The 20,946-nt window shown below is 32.6% G+C and overlaps 3 protein-coding genes across 3 annotated transcripts; 1 reads left to right on the forward strand and 2 right to left on the reverse strand.

Annotated features, from left to right (window-relative positions):
• The first annotated feature begins 1,443 nt into the window (after positions 1 to 1,443).
• On the forward strand, positions 1,444 to 4,392 carry LOC118050258 (ACT domain-containing protein ACR2). The gene is made up of 7 exons (XM_035060540.2): positions 1,444 to 1,617; positions 2,363 to 2,434; positions 2,527 to 2,693; positions 2,799 to 2,866; positions 2,963 to 3,634; positions 3,734 to 3,838; positions 3,967 to 4,392. Exons 2-7 carry the CDS (start codon positions 2,364 to 2,366, stop codon positions 4,309 to 4,311), a joined length of 1,428 nt encoding a protein of 475 aa, XP_034916431.1. The 5' UTR covers positions 1,444 to 1,617; position 2,363; the 3' UTR covers positions 4,312 to 4,392.
• Positions 4,393 to 8,480: 4,088 nt separating this feature from the next.
• On the reverse strand, positions 8,481 to 10,524 carry LOC118050257 (pectinesterase). The gene is made up of 2 exons (XM_035060539.2): positions 9,499 to 10,524; positions 8,481 to 9,373 (listed from the first exon to the last, which is right to left on the reverse strand). Exons 1-2 carry the CDS (start codon positions 10,451 to 10,453, stop codon positions 8,682 to 8,684), a joined length of 1,647 nt encoding a protein of 548 aa, XP_034916430.1. The 5' UTR covers positions 10,454 to 10,524; the 3' UTR covers positions 8,481 to 8,681.
• A 5,395-nt stretch (positions 10,525 to 15,919) lies between these two features.
• LOC118050145 (uncharacterized) lies at positions 15,920 to 18,233 on the reverse strand. The gene is made up of 2 exons (XM_035060393.1): positions 18,201 to 18,233; positions 15,920 to 16,792 (listed from the first exon to the last, which is right to left on the reverse strand). The coding sequence occupies exons 1-2, from the start codon at positions 18,231 to 18,233 to the stop codon at positions 15,920 to 15,922; spliced, it is 906 nt and encodes a 301-aa protein (XP_034916284.1).
• Between the last annotated feature and the right edge of the window lie 2,713 nt (positions 18,234 to 20,946).

Consider the following 20,946-nt stretch of genomic DNA (forward strand, 5'->3'; position numbering starts at 1 on the left):
CATGACGACTCAGCCAGATAAGATCATCACCATCATCGATCCTAAATCCTTAATCATATGATAGATCCAACCATGTTATCTTTGACCCTTTTGCAAACGTACCATGATGGGACATGCAAGAAAATCAACACGTTTTGGAAATTACGGCACCTGTTTTTCTAACACGGGAGTTCTTACAGCATCACAGCTGATAAGATCGTCGATGTAGCCTAAAATTTGGCACCGGTACATAGAGCTTGATGATAGGAGGCAATTGGACATCTCTTTGTCCATTTTCAGACATAAGGTAAGCAAACTTGGTATCTAAAAAGAGAAAATTAAAAAATTCAATGCTTCAATTAGTCTCGGAAGCATATTCATACAAGTTATATAGCAGTTGCAGGTGAGAGGCAATTTTCACCGTGGCAAGAATTTTTTGTTCTTGGTGTGAATAGCCCACATGTGGAGTAATTTCCGTGAACTTGTTACTTACGTCCTTGAAGTTCAATCCACTATACAAGTAGCACAATTCAAGATTTCCTCTTAAATCTAAGCTTCAAAAACCCTAGAATTGTTTTTGCATTTATCTTGTTCATTGAACCAAAATAATTTGTATTAGCTGATATATATGGACTGGACTATGCATAATAAGAAACTATTAACAATTACTATGATGAGTCTTTATAATATGATTAATTTTGTTAAATTTTTATTTTTTATAATTAAATTTTTATTTATAATCAATAAGTCCATATAATAATTTCTCTAAAATCCTAACCAACCCCTCAAATTCCTTAAATGGAAGTCATGTATGATGCTTGTAAAATTGTATTTTTATTTATTAATCTTTTTTTAAAAAAAGTTTTTTAAAGAATAATAAGATGAAAGTGACGAGAATAATTAATATAAAAAATGAAATGAATCATGGATTGTATTTAAATTCAACACTAGAGAATTGATTCAAATAAAAAGTATTTTTACAGAATGATACGATATATCTTGAAAGCAATATATCTTGAAAGCAAAAATTTTCCTGCATGTGTAAACTGGGCAGGACCTAGCTAGCTAGCTACCATACACGCAGACACATATCTTGGCCTAAATCACCTCCCGATCACATATTTGAAAGACGTGTTTGGCCATTGTTTAAGTGAGAAGATCAAAGAGGATGGTGCATTTTTCTTCACTAATTACTTGTTCTTAATTATAAACATGGGATATTAATTTGACTAGTATATATATCCACACAATAAGAAAGCCAAAAACATAGGGAAGCATGTGGGAAAATGGTGGCGAGACATGAAGACAAAGACATTAAAGAGGAAGAAATCAACACAAACGTGGCCGATAAATATTATTTGACTTTTGTACGTGTTCCCTTTTCTATGATTTTTCTTCCACAAGTATTTAACATTCTATATAAGCTAATCAAACTCCATTCACAAACCTCAAACTAGTAACATTCTTCCCTCTCTCGCTCCCCCCATATATTGGAGTACGTACGTAGAGCATAATTCGTCTTGTATTTATCTTCTTCGACAGAGAGCTAGGCTGAAAGCTTCTTGATTCTGCTCTCTCTTCTGGGCATTGTTGCTTCATAATCAGCTGGGCCACTGTACCACTACGATATATATCTTTGTAAGCTACTATACTTCACTTTTTCTTTAGGGCCTATTTGTTTATATATTTTAAAAATGTTTTTTAAAAAATTAAATTTCTTTTCATACCCGAAGGGCCTTTGACGAGGGATAATATGAAAACCGGTTGAATTTCAAGCTCATTGGAATTTGGTTGTGTTTTTTGCATGAACCTTCTTGATGTATATATATACACATACCATATTTAACTTGCATTGCAAATTTAATTGAAGTAATTCACTACATATAGCCCGTTAGCTAGTTGCTAGGAAGAGAGGAGGGGAGGGGGGTCTCTAGGCTAAATAAACTATATATATATATAGAATGTTGGTTGCACCCAGCTAGACGTACGATTATGATGAATTATACTCAATTGACTAAAAAAATATGAATGTTTAATTGATTGAATATTGATAGTACGTAGATTTTTTTATTGAACTGATGAAAACACATTGTACAAATATTAGATTTATTAAAGAACACCTACAATTTGAGTACAAGCTTGTGCTATTTTTTTCTTCTTTTTACCTTCAGTTTTTTTGGACCATCTGTTTTCATGTATTGATGAGCTGTTAAGCCAAGAGTACCTGCATTAACTTTCAGTTACTATGATTATTTTTAGCAATTTGCTAGCTTTATGTTGCATCACTGAACCAACAAGTCTTTCAAAGGCTAGTAAAAGGGAGAAACAAAACCAAGATCTCGGAGTCTTTTAGTTCTTACATTCTCGATCTTTCTTTTGGCAGAATGAAGAATGTTTGTTGGCCTTACTTTGATCCTGATTTTGATAATCTGTCTGAGAGGATATACGGGCCCACGTAAGTAATTTACCTTTCAATACAGAAGCCTATAACAATCCATAGCTGCAGGCTCATGTAGCTACCTTATGTTGTTCATCATTGCATTGCAGTTGTAGAGTTTGTATTGACAATGAAAGCATGGAAGATTGCACGGTAGTGAAGGTGGATAGCGTAAATAAGCAGGGCCTCCTCCTGGAGGTTGTGCAAGTTATGACAGATTTGAATCTCTTCATCTCAAAAAGCTATATTTCCTCTGATGCCGAGTGGTTCATGGATGGTAGGTTATTTTGTGGATTTGCTTGCATTCTATTTACAACATTTTGTTGGGTCTTATCAAGCCTTGTTGAAGAACAATTGGTTAATTTGTGCATTGATCTTGCAGTTTTTCATGTACAAGATGAGCAAGGCAAGAAACTTAGAGATCAAAATGTTATTAACTGTATCCAGCAGGTAATTAATGTAGTCTTTCATCAAGCTAGCGTGATTAATTAGCGTCGTTGTAATCGTCATTAACGAAGAGCCACTCGACCTAAAAACTTCTTGCAGGCTATAGGAACAACAAGGGAGAGTACCCCGAGTCCCCCTAAAGCAAGAGCATATACCAACAATGTTTCCAAAGCCGAACATTCAAACGAGCATACGGCCATTGAAATGTCAGGAACCGATAGGCCTGGACTCCTCTCCGAGATATCAGCTACCTTGGCAGATCTTCATTGCAACATTGTGGAAGCCCATGCTTGGAGCCACAATGCTTGCTTAGCTTGTGTCGCATACATTTCCGATCAATCCTCTCACACCCCAATCGAAGACCCCCACCGCTTAGCCTCCATCGAGGATCATCTAATCACAGTGCTCCGTGCCAACATGGAGCCAAGCATTGGTACTGGACCATTCCAAATCAAGAATCGAGAAGTGAAAACCGGGGGATTTCTCGGAGGGGAAGGCACCATGACCAACGTAGAAAGGAGGTTGCATCAACTCATGCTTTCAGTAAGGGATTTTGACGGGCCTAGAAGCTCATCCGAAATGAATATCACCGAAAGAGGGACGAAGATGGCTGTTTCGATCGAGAATTGTGACCAAAAAGGGTATTCAATTGTTAGCATAGAGTGCAAGGATCGGCCAAGGCTCATGTTCGATACCGTATGCACACTAACTGACATGCAATATGTGATTTTCCATGCTTCAGTTGCCTCTCATGATGGCCGTGCATTCCAAGTAAGATCTACCATATGAACATTCTAATGCTGTTGAACATAACCTATGGCACAATCTTTTCTCTCAATGACTAATTAACTACAATATTTGTTGATACAGGAATACTTTATTCGACATGACGATGGATATCCACTTAACACAGAAAGTGAGAAACAACGAGTAATAAAATGCCTAGAGGCTGCCATAGAGCGTCGGGTTTGTGAGGTGAGCTCTTGTTAAAACAAAAAATTATCACTCGAATCCGATCCATAATATCTATCTATCGATCATCATCATCATCATCACATAATTTTCTTGATCAAATTCATATTGATTTTCCTACTTGTGCACAGGGTGTTTGGCTGAAGTTATGTGCAGAAAATAGAGTCGGGCTACTATCGGACATAACTAGGGTTCTCCGAGAAAACGGACTTGCGGTCGTTCGAGCAGATATAGCAACAAAAGGAAAGAAAGCAGTGAATGCTTTCTATGTAAGAGACATCTCAGGGAATGAAGTTGATATGGGATTCATCAAGTCAATGAAGAAAGAAATGGGTCTCATTGATCTTGAAGTCAAGAATGATAACAAAACGAGAAGAAAAAATATTAGCTCACATGAAAGGCATCGTTTCTCTCTTGGAGACTTGCTCAAATCACAACTTGAACGATTTTCTCACAACTTTATTGCAATAAATTAATTATTCTTGATGTAAAAAATAATTGAGTAGTTCATAGTTGTAGGGTTCGTACATATATAAAATAAATTTCGTGAATTTCCCGAGCCAAGAGTAGATTTACACAAAATTATTAAACCCTGTATGATCCAAGACTCGGAATACATGTTGGGTAGGTTACACAAGGTGAATTGAATTTATGTAAAATGGTGAAATCATAGTATTGGCAGCCTGATATTAAGCCAAAGAGAATGCATACATGACCATGTGCACCACATCAAAGGGCTTAGCAGGTCGATTGAGCTTGAAATGTCGCTGGACTTCAATAACCCTCCTTTTGCTTCTCCAAATACTCCTCCTCGGGAATGCTCTGTAAAATTGTCTTAATTTCTGGTATCCTTGCAACCGGAACTTGAACCGAAAATTTGCTCCAATCAAGAACATCACTAAAAGGTAGAACATAATAGTCTGAAATGACAACCGGAACACAGCCTGAGTATATTGCCTGAGTAATTTGCTCCAATCATATTAATGAACATTGGATCACGGCATAAAAGTCAAAAAAAGAAGTTAGAAGCTATAGATTGAGATAGATATATAGGTTCCTGCAGCCCATAGTCAAACAATCCGAGGATTAGCACTGATAGTTATTAATATTACCACGACAACTCAATCTTTCTGCCCGCGAGCGATCGAGCTCCTCACAAGTTCTTGGCATAATCCTAATTGTTCTATTTTGATTTTCACAAAAATTAAATATAAAAAAAAGAATAAGCACACCCAATTAATCATGACAGGAAATCATAAAATGGTCAGCTCCTCTGCTTGAGAAATGCATGGTGCTAGACATGCTAATTGGGACGAGAAACGCAAGTGCCTCATCAGGATTGTTAGCTGAAAATGGGCTCTTGCCGCTGTCCAATTCGTCAACAATTTGCCCCTCAATGGAGTAAATGTCATTCGTTGGCCCCTCAGTGAAAAAGTGGTAGCTCTCCATCTCAATATGGCTCCTGATAAAGAAAATATAAATAAATGTCAATTTAATCTGCTGTAATTATCTCATTCACAATGGAAATTAAAGGATTGTCCTTTATGATCATTCTGCTTTGCTTAAATGCTAAAATGGGGGACCGTCTTAATGTTCAATCCCTAAAGCCACAAAAGAAAATGATAAGTATAGGGTAGTTCAATCCCTATTTTTTATGGGAATAAATATAATTTTCTCTATTTTTTTTTTTCGTAGAGTAAGTATATTGGTAGTTACATTTAAGCACATAAATTTATTTTTTTAATAAATTGTAGGCAATTTCAAGGAAAATGAAGATTGACAGGGAGGAGGGTAATTAGAGGCAATTTCAAAAGGAAAGGCTTCCTATTAAGCAGGAAGAAATGTCCCTCTTTGTCAGCATAAGAAGAGTAATATTTCTTCGAACTCGTGATTCATTAAAGTTGGGATTGTCAAAAGGCGTATCTTAGAGGATTGCTTCTGTTAGCATGAAGCTTGAGAGAACTGCTTCCAGCTCCCTTCAACACGACAGTCTTAAGAAGCCCAACAAGTAAGCCTTCATAATCTGTGTCTCCACTTTCTCCTGTGAAAAGCACAGTATTTGACTAGTCTGTGCCCCCATCGAACACACAGATACCTGGAGAAGATATCAGTTAGTTTGAGGTAATTTGATAAAATCAAGATATTCAGCGATCAAATACGGCAATAAAGAATGACAATCTTGGGATGCTCTTTTTTTTTTTTTTAAGATAAACTGTTCATGCAAGAAGTACAGGAGTTTAGACCAAGCTTCAGTTTACAATCAGCTTGACACAAACGAGTTTAAAGTCTCCATCAAAACCTCATGGAATATAAGTGAGCAGTCACAAGAACACCCACATTTTCACTTGCGCTGAGCTAAATGAGACTAAATCAATCCGATCAAAAGTGAATCTCTTTCTTTTGATGCTGCCAGAAATTCGGAGTTGTTAATGTAGATAAAACATTATTTTGGTTGCATTTAGTTAGTGTATAAACGTACTTGGTTGAATTGTCTAAGGATTTGAATTAGAGATGTCATCTCCTCCTAGTTGACTCCTTACTATCATCATAAATCTTTGAGGAAAAAAGTGGAAGATGAATAACAGAATGCTCAACATGATTATTGGTTGAAATAGCTACAAAGAAAAATCTCATTAGCGTATGGTGATTTTTAAACCATACACATTCATGCTTTATCCATGTTGGTCACTTTCACACATTATATTTATTTCATGTCATAACATTAATATGGTATTTTAATTAGCATCATTCATGCACGCATTGTTTTTCCATTATTTTCTCCTGTTATTTATCTACATTTCAAGTCGCCATTAGTTCTTGAGTCACTCATCAATTAGCAGTTTATATGAACTGTCACGTGAATTTAAAGGCACAAAAGTGGGAGATGCATCATGAAATAGATCAACAGAATGCTCAATAAGCTGGCATATTATTGCAGATTGTCAAATAAAAACTAAAGTATATTTCTGCAGGAGCATAAAAAAAATTTGAAGTAACTATTTCAATAGCGATTGGCTTGGATCTCATCTCAGTGTTGCTGGAACTATGCAATGTTATGGAAAAAATATCCTCTCCAGGGCATTTTTTTTTTTATCATTAGTGGACGTTGCTGGCTAGCAGTGCACATCCAAAGCATCCAAAAATATTCATGCATGGCAGAAAGAAATGACAAAGTATTTGGAAAATTTCCAGCGAACTATAGTTTTGAAATTCGGCCCAGTCACATAGCTCGATCGAGGACCCGGCTGACCCGTGGTTAGAACCAGGCTGGGTTGAAGAAAAAAAAAATCCAGTGTGACTCGGTTGACCTGGCTGCAAACCCATTGACTTTTATTTATTTATTTTTTTTTACTAAAATGACGTTGTTTTGATTTTTTTTAAAAAATAACCTGACCGACCCGGCAACCCAGTTAATACCCGATAAACAATTAAAATCTAAAACCCGAGTTTCTGACCAAACTGACCATCAAATCATATCTTAAAACTACGAGAATAACTACCATTTCCAGCATATTATAAACAAATTCTGCCAAAAGTTTCAGGTTATACTGTTTAGGGGCATCTATTCCTAGGAATTGCATCATAGCGGGCTTTTGCGTACGAAAATCAGTCTCTTTTCCCTATCTAAGCATCCGCAAACATGGTCTAAAGAACTTAACCAGTATAAACTTGTAATCCAAGTTAAATACCGAAACAAACTTGCCATCAATTACCAATTTTGCATCTCTTGAATACTTGTAAAAACAATTCTAATAGGGGATTTAAAAACCCTCTAATAATAAAATTAGTATTTTTTTTAAGAAAGATATTTAATGATTTAAAGCAATAAATAACTTTAAAAAACTTTAAGTTTCATTGAAAAAAATATTTATTTTTGAGCTTTAAATTTGTTAATGTTATGAAATCTTTGAATATTTATTTTAGGGAGAGTTTGTATATCTTTTATCTGGATTGTTTAGAGAATATTTATACTTTTAAACCTCATCGTTCATATATATATATATATATATATATATATATATATATATAAAAGGCTAGAAAATCCTTTGTTTTTTTTATACTAATGGAAGGCAAACAACTCTTATATGTAATTAATAAGACAACAAATATTATGGATTCTTTAAGAGACCTTAAATACATCTATAAGCATAAAAAAAATTTACTTTAATGTGAAAAATTATTCTAAAAAAAAGAAATATGATGGTTTAACATGTCATAAAATCTTAGAATTGGTATTATCTAAGTTTTTTAACACTTGTATGTTTGCTACAACCATGTTATTTGCAGTTAGTTGATTACTAAATCTATATATTTTAGACTTGGTTATCCATTAAATTCAAATATTTTGGGTTTAACATGTTTGTTAGACACGTAATTTTGAACTTAACTAACTGTCACGTCCATATATTTTTTAATATGGCTGACTGTCAAGTTTAAATATTTTGGATCTGATATATTTATCTGATCCATTTAATTTAAAATAAAAAATCTTAATAAAAAATTAACCATCACATATATATATATATATATATGGCGAAGTTGATTTCAATTGAGGAAACATGAATTTGTTTTAATTTAAATTAAATAAATACTAATAGAAAAGTCAAACGTAGAGATTCAAACAACAGTAACAAACAAATTTAATTAAAATCTCACACGCTGTTATTCATAAGAGTCCAGGCTAGCTAGGACCAAAAGACAAACTCCCCACCGGGGGAGAGCAAACATGAACCAAAACTTGTAATTGAGCAAAAACATGAATAAAAAAAAAAAAAAAAAAAAACATCAGCCACACAAAACTCTTTCAACGCATCTAGAAGTCGGAAATATAGTAGCACCGCCCAGTTTAGAGATCTAGAGAGAATGGGAAAGTAGTGGATTTCAACCAGCTACTGCCAGCAATGAAATTGCGAGGAGTAAAACCTTGAGCTTCAGTTGCACTGGTGATCATCTTGTATCCTTCCCAAGTAACCCTCTCAGAGGTTCCAGCACCAGCCCCGCTGTTCTCATACTCTGCAAACGATAATGTGCTGAGCGCAAAGCGACCCTTCAACCCATTCCATCCGGCTGGGTGTATCACGTCACTTATGGATGACTGCATGATAACAGTCCTTGCATACTCCTTCCAGGGTCTGCCAAGATACGCTGAGAAATTGCTCCTGACAGGATGTAGATCAGAAGTGACACCGATCCTACATTTCTGAATCACAATACCAGTGTTTTGAGTAGGATCACTCCTCCCTTGGGCGGTTATTGTGATTGTCTGGCCTGGATTGGGACGGCGAGCACGGATGTCACAGTCCTGGAAAACAGCAGCTGCGTTGCCGAAAATGAAATCGATTGTGCCTGCAATGAAGCAGTTTCTGAAGAACTGACGATTTGAGTGGACATAGAGGGTGTTTTGATAGCCCACCATGCCACACTTGTAGAAAGCTGCAAAGTCAGACTCAACCCGCAGTGCCACGGCTTGGTACTTGGAGGGACCAGCTGTGTTCTGGAAGGTTATGTCCCTGGCTAGGAATCCTTGGCCCTCCACGGCTGCAACGTTCATAGGAGTTAATGTAACAAAAACTAACAGATTTACCCCATTTAATTGCTATAACAATTGCATATGAATATGACAAGGGAGAGAGAAGGTGAAAATGCATATATAGACGACATACCAACTGTGGCTGAATGGTAGGTTGTGCTGCCACCAACCACATTCCTGCTCCCTGTAATGATAGTCGTTTTTCTTCCATCTCCAAGAAACATGATGTTACTCTTCTCCTTCGGTACCTCCACGTTTTCTCTGTAAACGCCTGCCTTGATTCTAATAATGTACCTCTTGCTGCTGTACTTGCGTGCAGCAGCAACCGCAGCTGATACTGTCTTATAGTCCCCACTGCCATCAGCTGCCACCACCACATCTGGAGTCAACGATGATAATTGAAACAGCCGTCTATCGGTTACTGACAACCACTCTGCCCCCCCTTCATTACTATCATTGTCCTCCTTGAGTTTCCTGTCTGTGGTCTTAAGCCCAGTTGCCCTGTCGGCGGTTGGCTCGCTCTTAATCATTTCCAGTGCCTTTTTACATTCCCCTTTAACGTCAACTATACCAGACAAAGCTTCACGCACCTTCTTATCTTGTTTTGAATGAGAGAAACCATCCAAGCATGAGTTTACGCCGCTCATGCAAGAAGCGAATTTGGTGTTGAGATCCTGATCAGCTTTTGGTTGAAGAGGTTTCTTTCCGGTGTCGACTTTGACACCCGCAAAAACCTTTTCCAAATCAGTAACAACCCTATCATTATTTTTCAAACAATCATTGATAGCAGTCGTTTGTCGAACATCTAATTTGTTACTGGTGGCAAGTTTCTTAGACAAAGCCACCTTGTTGCTTTGAGCAGCATCTATACTGCGGTTTACTTGTAGTAGAAAATCATTCTTTGAAAAGGTCGATTTGACGAGTTTGGCATGATCAGCAGCATCATTTCGGGTGGAGTTTTTGTGTGGATTTACAACAGTGACAACGGCAATTATAGCGGCAACTAGTAAGAAGGAAGCAAAAATAGCTAGGATGAGTTTCTTTTTTTTCTTGGAGATGGAAATGTTGTACTGGTTGGCTTCGGTCATTTTTTCTTTCCTTTTTGGAGTATGGAGATATAGAAGAGAGAAAGGGAGGGATGGTGTGGTGAAATGGAAGAGCCCACGAACCAATATATAGAGGAAGAAAGCAAGTGATGGGGAAATACTTTAATTTTTATGTTTTATTAAAATTTAGTTTTATAGATTTCGCACAACTTTTAGATAATAAATTGTCGGCTGATTGTCAAGGAATTTGGAGGCCCACAAGATCAATTAGGTTCCTCTATCTCTCTTGTGTCCTTTAACGTCCTTCAATTCTATTCGACTCAATAATTTGAAACTACTTTACTTTATTCTTTTCTTCCTCCTTTAATTTTTTCACAGTGCACGAAGCTCTAGACATGCACGTTAATCACGACTAAATATGCAACAGGAAACCCTCTTCTTCTTCTTTTAATCTAAACGCAAGCCGTATATCAAGCATACTTGTGTGTGTCCGTCATTAAATTATAACTACTATATTTATTTTTCCCTCCCAATTTCATGCATAAAACCTCTTTTTTTTTTTTCCTTTCTTAATCCAATAAATAATTGAACAAAACCACTTTTCATAGACGGTAGCCGAGTCGCTTTTAATCCATTGATGGACGTACAATATGTTCCTATAATGTTTTTTCTACTAAGGGTATTTTCCAAATCAATTAAAATTGATTTGCAAATGGGAGTTTTTGGATTTGAATTTGAGTTTGGATACGAGAAAAGATTGATGAACTGAGTTGAGATAAGTTTATAAATGAAAGAGCGAGTTGACAGACGTTAATGATGATTCTTAAAAAGCTTTTTTTTCTGTTTTTTTTTTTTTTCTCAATCGGAAGGAACTAGGGAGAGAAAAGGGGGATGTTTTTTTATTAAAAAAACCTAATTTGTTTTTTTTTTTTTTATCTGGGGTTGTTTTTCTGTGGTACGGTTTCAAGATAGAAAATCATGGGTAGAGAAAAATGAGTGGCAAAAGATGAGTGTTTTGAAAGTAATAATATTATTTCACACGGTTTAAAATGTTAGGTTGACTAAGAATGTGAAAATGTAATTTTTGAAATAATAAAGTCAAAGTTAAAAAATAATGAAGTTCTAGAAAGCTTGGTGAAAATTTCTCAATTAAATATTAAATACCCTTTCTTATACTTAAATTGAAATGAACTTTTCAAAAGCATATTTATAATATGCTAAAAATCTTGATAGAAAGGATGGAGGGTGGTTATAGAGATTGGTAATTACTTATAATCAGAATTTGAATTATAATGATTTTTATAAATTACTACTTAATTAAGGTAGGTGAGTTTGAAACGGCTTGGGAAAGTATGATCTAGCAGCCTTCTGGCATTACAAATGATTAGTGGCTTCGAACATGCTTTTTTTATATATTTAAATAAGGGGTAATAGTGAAAATTAATTTAAAAACAGATAAAATGGCATGCAATTAATTATAATTCTTTTAATATATGAGAAAATTAAGTCATATGAGACTAACAATTTGAGACGCACGCATGAAGTGCTGTATAGCTATAATTGTGCCAAAAAATGTGAAGGGAAAAGCTTAAAAAGCTTATCTAATAGTTTGAAATATTCGGGAGACCCTAAACCGTCTCAGATTAATGTGGGTTTTACTTTTAAATGCTTTTTAAAAATGTGTTTGTTTATAAAAAGTAGTAGATTGATTTTTTTTAGTTTTTTTTATTATTTTTAATATATTGATGTTAAAAATAAAAAATAAAAAAATAATTTGCACCACAATAAAAAATACAAAATATTTAAAAGCCATAAAAAGGTTTAACAATAAAAAAAAAAAATAGAAGAAGAAGTAGAGATTAAAGAAAGAAAAGGAAAATGGTAGCTTGATTGTCGAGGTGTGCTAATGAAATTTCGAGGCATCTCTTTAACATCCCTTTATTTTATTCAACTCAATCATTTGAAACCACTTTACTTTATTCTTTCCTTCCTCCTCTAATTTATTCATAGTGCACGAAGCTCTTTGACATGCATGTTCAATCACGCTATGCAGTAGGAAACCCTTTATTATTATTATTATTATTATTATTTTTATATATGTGTGTGCGTGTGTATTGATTGTGTATACAGCTCTTGCTCTTTAAGTCGTAAGCAATTATATTCAAGAGCATAGCCAAACTACAGAGATCAATAATAATTAAAAAAAAATCCTCACAAGCCCGCGATTAATTAATCGATTGATAAGTGTATTATTAGAGAATAATATAAATTATATCTTGAAAACTCACCTAACAGTTTAAACTATTGAGTGAAAATGTTTCTTTGATATGGTATCAGAACCTTAATAATCAAGCGGTCACGAATTCGAATCTCACCATCCCTTATTTATTTGATAAAAATTAAACAAAAGATAATGTGAGTCTGTGCAAGTTTCAAGTCCAAAAACATTTCACTTGAAAGGGCTTTCGCTTAAGGGAAGTGTTAAAGAATAATATAAATTGAGACCTGCTATTAGGTTAATTGGTTTTTTTGACATGTACAGTAGGATTCTCTAATATATATATTTTTTACTAGGGAATTCCGAAATCAATTAATTAAAATTGCAATGCAACTGTATGAATGAGTTTCAAGTGATCACAACCGACCCATAATTCGTCATAGCAGATTGATCATGTATGTGAAGACATTTCTGATCTTAGTTTATTATACTCAAATAATGATCAAATAATGTGTATCAAATCTAAGACGGAATGTAAGCCTGCAGCAAAACATGTGTAGTTTTGACACTACTGAATGTGTTTCTCAACATCAAATAACTTTCCTTTTTTTTTCAGCTTTACTACATTCCAATATTCAGATCCCCATGCAGCTAGCTAGCGTCAATCATAATATATAAACAACAATTTATAAGATGCTAAAGAGGAAAAGGTTAGTACTTTAACATTATAACGAGGATAAAATACATATATATATGGAGAATTAGAACTTTGAGTGCTCGGGAGGAAATGGGGATACCAAGTGCCAACATGGTTATAAAAAAGGCTACTAAGTTAAAAACTATTGGTCAATAAACAAACTAGTCCCTGGCTAATCTGTTTTCAAAATTTTAATTTAGGTTTTTAATTTTTTTTTTTTGGACCAGTTTTTTCATCACTGATCTGTTTATAGATATTATTTAGTTACTGTTTTGGAAGAGAAGAGACAAAGATATTGGAGGCAAAGAGATAAGAAAAAAAAGGATGCAAAGATAAAATTTTGGTTGGTAGTGATATATAAGATAAAATAATTATCTTGAAATCATGTTTAGTTATGGTGGAAAAAATATAAAAATTTATAAGTATTGTTGTCAAACTTACATATTTAAAATCATATATATATATATATATATATATATATATTCTTTAGTTTATATTTAGTATTGAAATTAATAATTAGTTATAAAATCAGGACTAACTAGATGAGTTGACATGGGGCTTAAATTGGTCTGAATTTAAAAAAAAATAAAGAAAATTAACTCGACCTGACTCGATCAAAACTTAGGCCAATTCAAGATAAAAACATAGGTTAGAAACCTATTGATTTTTTGGCCTCATTTGTTTGCTGGAAAGTAGTTTTCTTTTGAAAAGTGAATTTAGAAAAGTGAATTCCATGAAAGTGAATTATTTTCTGATATTTGGTAGTGTAATGTAAAATAAATTGAAAAACAATTTCCAACGTTTGGTTATGTCATGAAAAATGAGTTGGAAAATAACTTATTAAAGTTTTATTTTTCTCAAATTTATTAAAATAATGAGGAACAAATCTTATAAATTAAAAAGTTGAATAAGAATGAAATTGAAAAAAAATATAATTTCATAAATTATCTCAAAAAAAAATAATCAAAATAATAGAGATCAAATTTAAAAAATAAAAAATAAATAAAAGATGAAGAAATTAAAATAATAATAATTAACATTTCATAAATTATTTCAAATAAAAAACATTCAAAAGAATGAGGATTAAATTTGATAGATAAAAAATTTTAATAAAAAAATGATAAGGGAAAAGCAAATAAAAATGAGGATCAAAGTTAATATAAAAAATAAATTTTAAGAGATGAATTGAAAAATAAATATTCAAAATAAAATATATATATATATATAGCAATTAAAAGTTTGAGAACCAAATTTGATATAATCACCAAATAATATAACATTTCTAAATTTTTCACAACTTCCAGAAAGTGTTTTCCACGCAAATTTTCCAAGAAAACACTTTCCTAAAAATCAAGCCAAATTTTTCTTTGACTGGAAAGTGTTTTTCGTTGACTAACTTTTTTAATGGCAAACAAACACAAAAAATTTTGAAAAATGATTTTCCAGATTCCACTTTCTAGGAAATAAACATGGCATTTATTAAAAAAAAATGATCAAAACAAAGTTGTTTTACTTTTTAAAATTTATTTTTTAAATCAACTCATTAAAACGATGTAGAAAACATTAAAAATATTAATTTAAAATATAAAAAAATAAAAATAAAATTATTTTAAAAAAAAATTAAAACACAAAAACAATTTATCTTCGGACACCAAATCCAAAAAAAAAAAAAAACACAGCTAGGTGGACAGGTGTGATGTTTGGATGAGACTGTTTGCAAATATGGGCTGTAAACTTAGGTTATCGGGCCATCTGTAACGAGGTGAATAAAGGCCGAAGTGAGGAGATAATATTTTTGTTTTCTGGACAAACAATTTTAATGGGCCTGTAGAAATAAATAGGCAATATAATATATAGACTATGGGCAAATAAAATAAGCAATGTTGTTGTTTTTTTTTTTCAGATTTTCTCTTTTATAATTTTATTTAATTAACATATTTTAGTAAATAAATTTTATTTTTTTTTCTGATCTTTACTTGGTGCAATTTTGCCCATCTAGATCTCTGTTGATTAGAGCCAAAATAGAGTCTTCTAGAGTTGTGTTTTGCGGGGAAAAACCATACTTGCATGCTCCATAATCTCTCCCTTTTATGATCATTTTGCAGGTTCTAAATGAGAACCTGAATCCAATTTGGATCATCAAACATTTGAATTTAACCGTAACCTGACTAATTTTGATGTAATTTAATTATTTTTTATTCTAATACTTTATATCTTTGTTGTTTTGAGTTTATAGGTTTTTTATAATCAAAATAAAAATAACCATATAGTATTATATATTTTAGGAGTGATTTAAGTAGATTATTTTATATTATTTAAGATTTTATAGGGTGTGTAAATAAAAAAAAAAAAGTGGTGATAAAAAAGGGAATTGACCTATATTTTAGGTGAATAACATCAAGAGATGATCTGATTTTGTACAAGAAAATTGCAGATCTAACATCTACACCTTCTTGCTTTATAATAAAAATTTACTTGAAATCATAACCACGGTGTTACACGGGTTCACTAAGCTAGTTATTATTGTAGAGGACTACACCTAGCTAGTTGACTAGTTATGTTATTAAAAAACAAAAGAAGAAGAAGCACCTCACTAAAACCTCTGCCGCTTTCCTGCTGGGATTTGATGGATAGCACCAGAACTTAACAGGCATCCATTGTCTAGACCTGCACCAGAAGCACCACTGGAGAAATTTAACATGGAAGAGCATGTTTTAGAAGATCCACGACGCAACTCAATATAAGATTGAGCAAGAAAGCTTGCATTTGCAGCTGCATTCTGATTACTGGTGGAAACAGGTAGATTAATCTTGAACGGTTGCAATGGAGGAGGATTTCTCCACCGTGGAAGCGGGCCTGCAAGAAGTAGTGTTTGAAGAAGAGGGCCTGTTTCCATTACAGCCTGCAACAGGTTTCCTTCTTGAGGCAGCACTTTTCCTTTCACAAAGTTTTCGATTACAGCATCGGCCGGATTGATCCCGGGCACTGCCGGAACCTCTAAACCTGCTGATATGGAGCCTTTATTATACTCTTTAACAAAGGTATTGCTCACAAACCCCATGTGACTTGATTCTTCCATGTCAGTGCTACAGAAATCTGGTGAAGCAATTGCATCAAAGAAGGAATCCACTGGAGAGGAGCCGTGTGATTGGTGATTGTGTGTATCAGATAGACTGTTGGATTCAGTAATGCTCGAGTTCCCTCTAGCAGGAATTACAAGAGGGTTTCCTGATTGTGCTTGAGGGAGAAAGGGAAGTAATTCAGACGAATTAGAAAGGATAAGCTTGTTAAGTAGATTTTGCAGTTGCCCTTTTGCCTCATCTCTTTCTTGAGAAGCAACCTTTAGCATGTTCATTAATCTCCCCACATCCTCCTCGTGCTTTCTCTGTTCTTCACTTGCTTTAACTATCAGTGACTCTAATTCAATGGTGGTGTACACAAGCTTCTGCTTCAATTCATCAATGGTCTGTCAATATTCAGTACAGGTTAATATGGTTTGAGGAAGGGATAAAATATGGCAACTTCAAAATAAAGACATGGGTAGATCGAGAGTATTTATGCATGAAGTATAATTTAAATTAGATTTTTAATCATACTGAGTAAGATATTGATCTATGAAATTGAATTGTCACCATAATTTGATTAATTTAGTAAAACCAAACCGGGTAAATACCAAAAAACAAATTTAAAAATTATTTTAATAAAAATAATTAATCTCGATAAACCTATTAACTCAAACTCTTTTTCTAATGAGTTCTTTGGATCGAGTGGCATAATTCATAAGTAAAACATATAGGGAAAAGAACGAAATATATTGAAGCCTCGGTCTCTAGGAGACACAGAAAGAAACATCAATACCTCGGCTTCAATGGAACATGGACAATGATATGAAAATCACAGAATCCTGACTTGGCAGAGACGGAAATCCCAATATTGAAAATTTAAAATGGTCCCTAATATTGTAAACCATTTGACACTTGCCCCATTTAATATCTTTGCTAAATGAGTGTGATATTCACTAAATATGGAAAATTTTAAATTTGCACCTAAACTGCAAAGCATTTAACTCCCTTCCCATTTTTATAAAATTGCTAAAACAAATGGAAATTAAAATCTCAACTAATTGAATGAGATAGGGGGGAGAATAAGAAAAATGGAAGCCACGTTGTAGAATCATAATTATAATGGTTTTTTGTTATTATTATTTATATTAGTTTTGTTGGATTTTTTAGTCAATTTTCTTTGTGAAGTAGTAAATATATATATTCTTTAAACTACGTGCACTTGCAACAAAATCATTTTAAAGTTAATTGACCTATTTTATAGTTTGAAAATACATTTTTTGGCCCTATCTACTCTTTTTTATATGAATACTTCACCGCTATTTGAAATAATTCCGAGTTTCAAACGAGTTACATCTGCCCTAACAGGATTCTTCATTCTTCAGCAAGCAAGACAAAAAAAAAAGGAAAAAAACTAAAAAAAAACCAAGGTCCCCTTCTCTCTGACCAAACCAAGAAATTAGAACCAGCATATGGAAATCAAGGGGAAAACAAAAGAATATCCAGAGACAATGCCCTCAAACTCATAGCATGTAATGCAATGAAAGGCTCTCTCATTCGAGCCAATCACTGAGTAAATGCTTTACGTGCAAAGATATAAATAAATCCAAAATAAAAAAGGTTACCATGCGAGAACTCAACATGAATCTAAAACGAAAACAAAGCACTAATCTGCAGCAAGGCATGCTCATGGAAAAAAAAGTCACGAACTTCGTCCTGAGCAAAACATACAGTTGAAGAAGACAACAAAAGGGCTTAAATGGCAGACCAAACAAGTGCAAGAAGAGGAAATAGGGAGTAGAAAGGGCCCACCTCTTCATAATCCCACATGGAACCCAACTCCATCTTCCCTGTCTCGAGTCTCTACAGTACTGGTAGAAAAAGGCAGACCTCGAAAGAAAAAAGGCTAATGTCAAACGTGTAATTATTAGGACTCTTAATTTAGGAGAGAGCACAGCAAAAGTTGCTCATTTATAGACTAATGAGGTACGGTTTTGTGATCATCGTCAAGAAAAAAAAAAGTTGATTAATTACAAATAAAAAATAAAAAAAGTATATTTGTCAGGCTAGTAAAATGTTCCGTTGGTTTCTCCTAAAACCATGGTTATTATAGTTTCCTTTTATGTATTCATTATAATTTAAATTAAACGGATTTTACTTTAACCATATTATTCGGTTTTGTGGATTAGTATGTTAAGTTTCCCTAAATACTTCTTTTTTAATAAAAGCCAAATTTAACTATGGCGGCTTGTGTGGGTCAATGCAAAAGGGACAATAATTTCCATTTCTTCCCTTAAGTGGCATTGATTCGAAAGATTTCTGTTCTGCCATGGATAATAATTTCCAAGTACAAAATCTTATGATTCCTTAAGATGGTATCCATTTAAGAGTTTTCTACTATATATTTTTTTACACGTATATATTAAAACAATTCAATTATTACAAAATAAATACAAATATAAATAAATAAAAACTAAAATTCTTTTTAATTTGTTTATTCTAAAAAATATATATTTCTAATCTAAATATACAAAATAATTATATATAGAGTAAACTAAAAATATTATTCTATTCTTAATTTAAAAAAATAAGATAAATATATATTTCTCAACACTACACATATGATATACTTTTATCTTAAAACACCAATATGACTTTCTCTTTCTTTTTCTTTGATTATGATTTGTTTTTAATAATTTGTTTCTTTTTTTTTATTGTAATACCTGAAATCTCAATATTTATATGCCAAAATTCCTTACCTATTATGATTTTTTTTACTAATTTTTTTTTATTATTGTAATACCTGAGATCTCAATATGTCTCGAAATCTTAAGATATTTCTTTCTGTATAAATTATTTGTCCGGCATGATAATTTATTTACAACCCACATGTATTTATTTTATTTTTCTATAAAAATATTTGTTTAACTTCTTAGAGATTATCTTCCAAATAATTTTTTTATTAGTACACTCTATTATTTAAAAAAAAAAAAAACTCACGGTCATAAAATAAATCAAATAATGCCCATTGAAAATGAATTTTTTTAGTATATAAGGAAGTTTTTGGAGGTTTAGAGATCAATGGATTCATAATGATTTCAACCATATAATTTCCAATGAGATTTAATAGAAATAGATTTTAATTTATAAAAGTTTTAAAACATTTCTTTATATATATATATATATATATATATATATATATATTGGTTTTTCTCTCTTTCGTCAAAATAAATCTTATAAGTATTTATACAATGGTTTTTTTTTCATTATTCATTCAATACCATTTCTTAAACCAAAAACATATACAAACTTTATCAATGCCAATTTAGATTTATTGTTGAAGAAAACATATCAGAATTTAATAAAAGTATTTGAGATAAGAGAAAGATATAGATTTTAATTTTAAAATTTATAATTCCCTCCAATTATTTCTCATAGAATAAACTTATAAGAGTGAGATTGTATTAAAAAAAAATTATAATAAAAAGTTGATCCACGAGATAGTTTAAATGGTTCAAGTTAAAGTTATAGAATCAATGATGATCTTGTATATTGAATGAAAACAGAAAAAATCCATGTTATACTCTTTGTTAACGTAGAAAAGTCATGGTGTACATTTGATGGTGAATTTCTCGCATTTTATTCCATTTTTAAGCTTACTGCGGCCATTGTCTAACATAATAATACTTAATTATGATCTGGGTGATTATTAATTCATCTTACTTTGATTTCTTGTTCAAATATTTTTTTAATTAAATTTCTCAGATCATAGCAAATGACAATCTTGCAATACGTGGTTTTAGGCCGGGAAAAAACTATTGACGAACTCTGTTTTTTTCAAAAAGCTACTGGAATCTGCAGGATTTTCTTCTAGTCGATTGCCATTGGTATCTGCTTTTGATGAAGTATTGCACTTTAGAAGCAGTGGCATGAGTTTTGACAGTAATATAGTCTGATTTTGTTTTTAATCTTGTTTTTTATTATTATTTATTATTAATGTGAATAACCAGATTAGTATAATTTTATATTTTCTAAAATTAATTATCATGTAAGCTTTTAATGACTCTAAAATTTATAAAAATCAAACTAATTTTTAAAAAAAAAACAAATCTAGAATCTCAGCAGTTAAATTATATACTCTTAAGGTTTTTTAATCATTTTTTATTTCATCTACTCTGTTTTGCCTATAAAAAAGAAACGAGGAAGTGACCAAGGAAATGCATATACCTTATTCATGCTGATTTATTATTACAGTTGAAAGTAAGGAATCAAACTGAAAATATTATAAAAAAATAAAAAGATAGTTGCGAATTACCGTTGTTGACTGGTAGATCTCGTTTTTGGTGGAGAGACCACCTAAACTCCCTCATGCAAACTAATTAACATCTTTCCCGAGCTTCGAATCGAAGCAGCCATGGAACAATCAAAGAGCGATCAAGACAAGCATTCTTTGTTAGAATTCCTGGAAGCTCTCAAGAAAGCTTCGAAAGATCTACAAATCAACCCCATCTTTATTACAAACGATCCCCAACTCAACATGGAATCGATTTTAAACCTT

Source organism: Populus alba, chromosome 6 (genome assembly GCF_005239225.2).
Source record: "Populus alba chromosome 6, ASM523922v2, whole genome shotgun sequence".
Lineage (NCBI taxonomy): Eukaryota > Viridiplantae > Streptophyta > Magnoliopsida > Malpighiales > Salicaceae > Populus > Populus alba.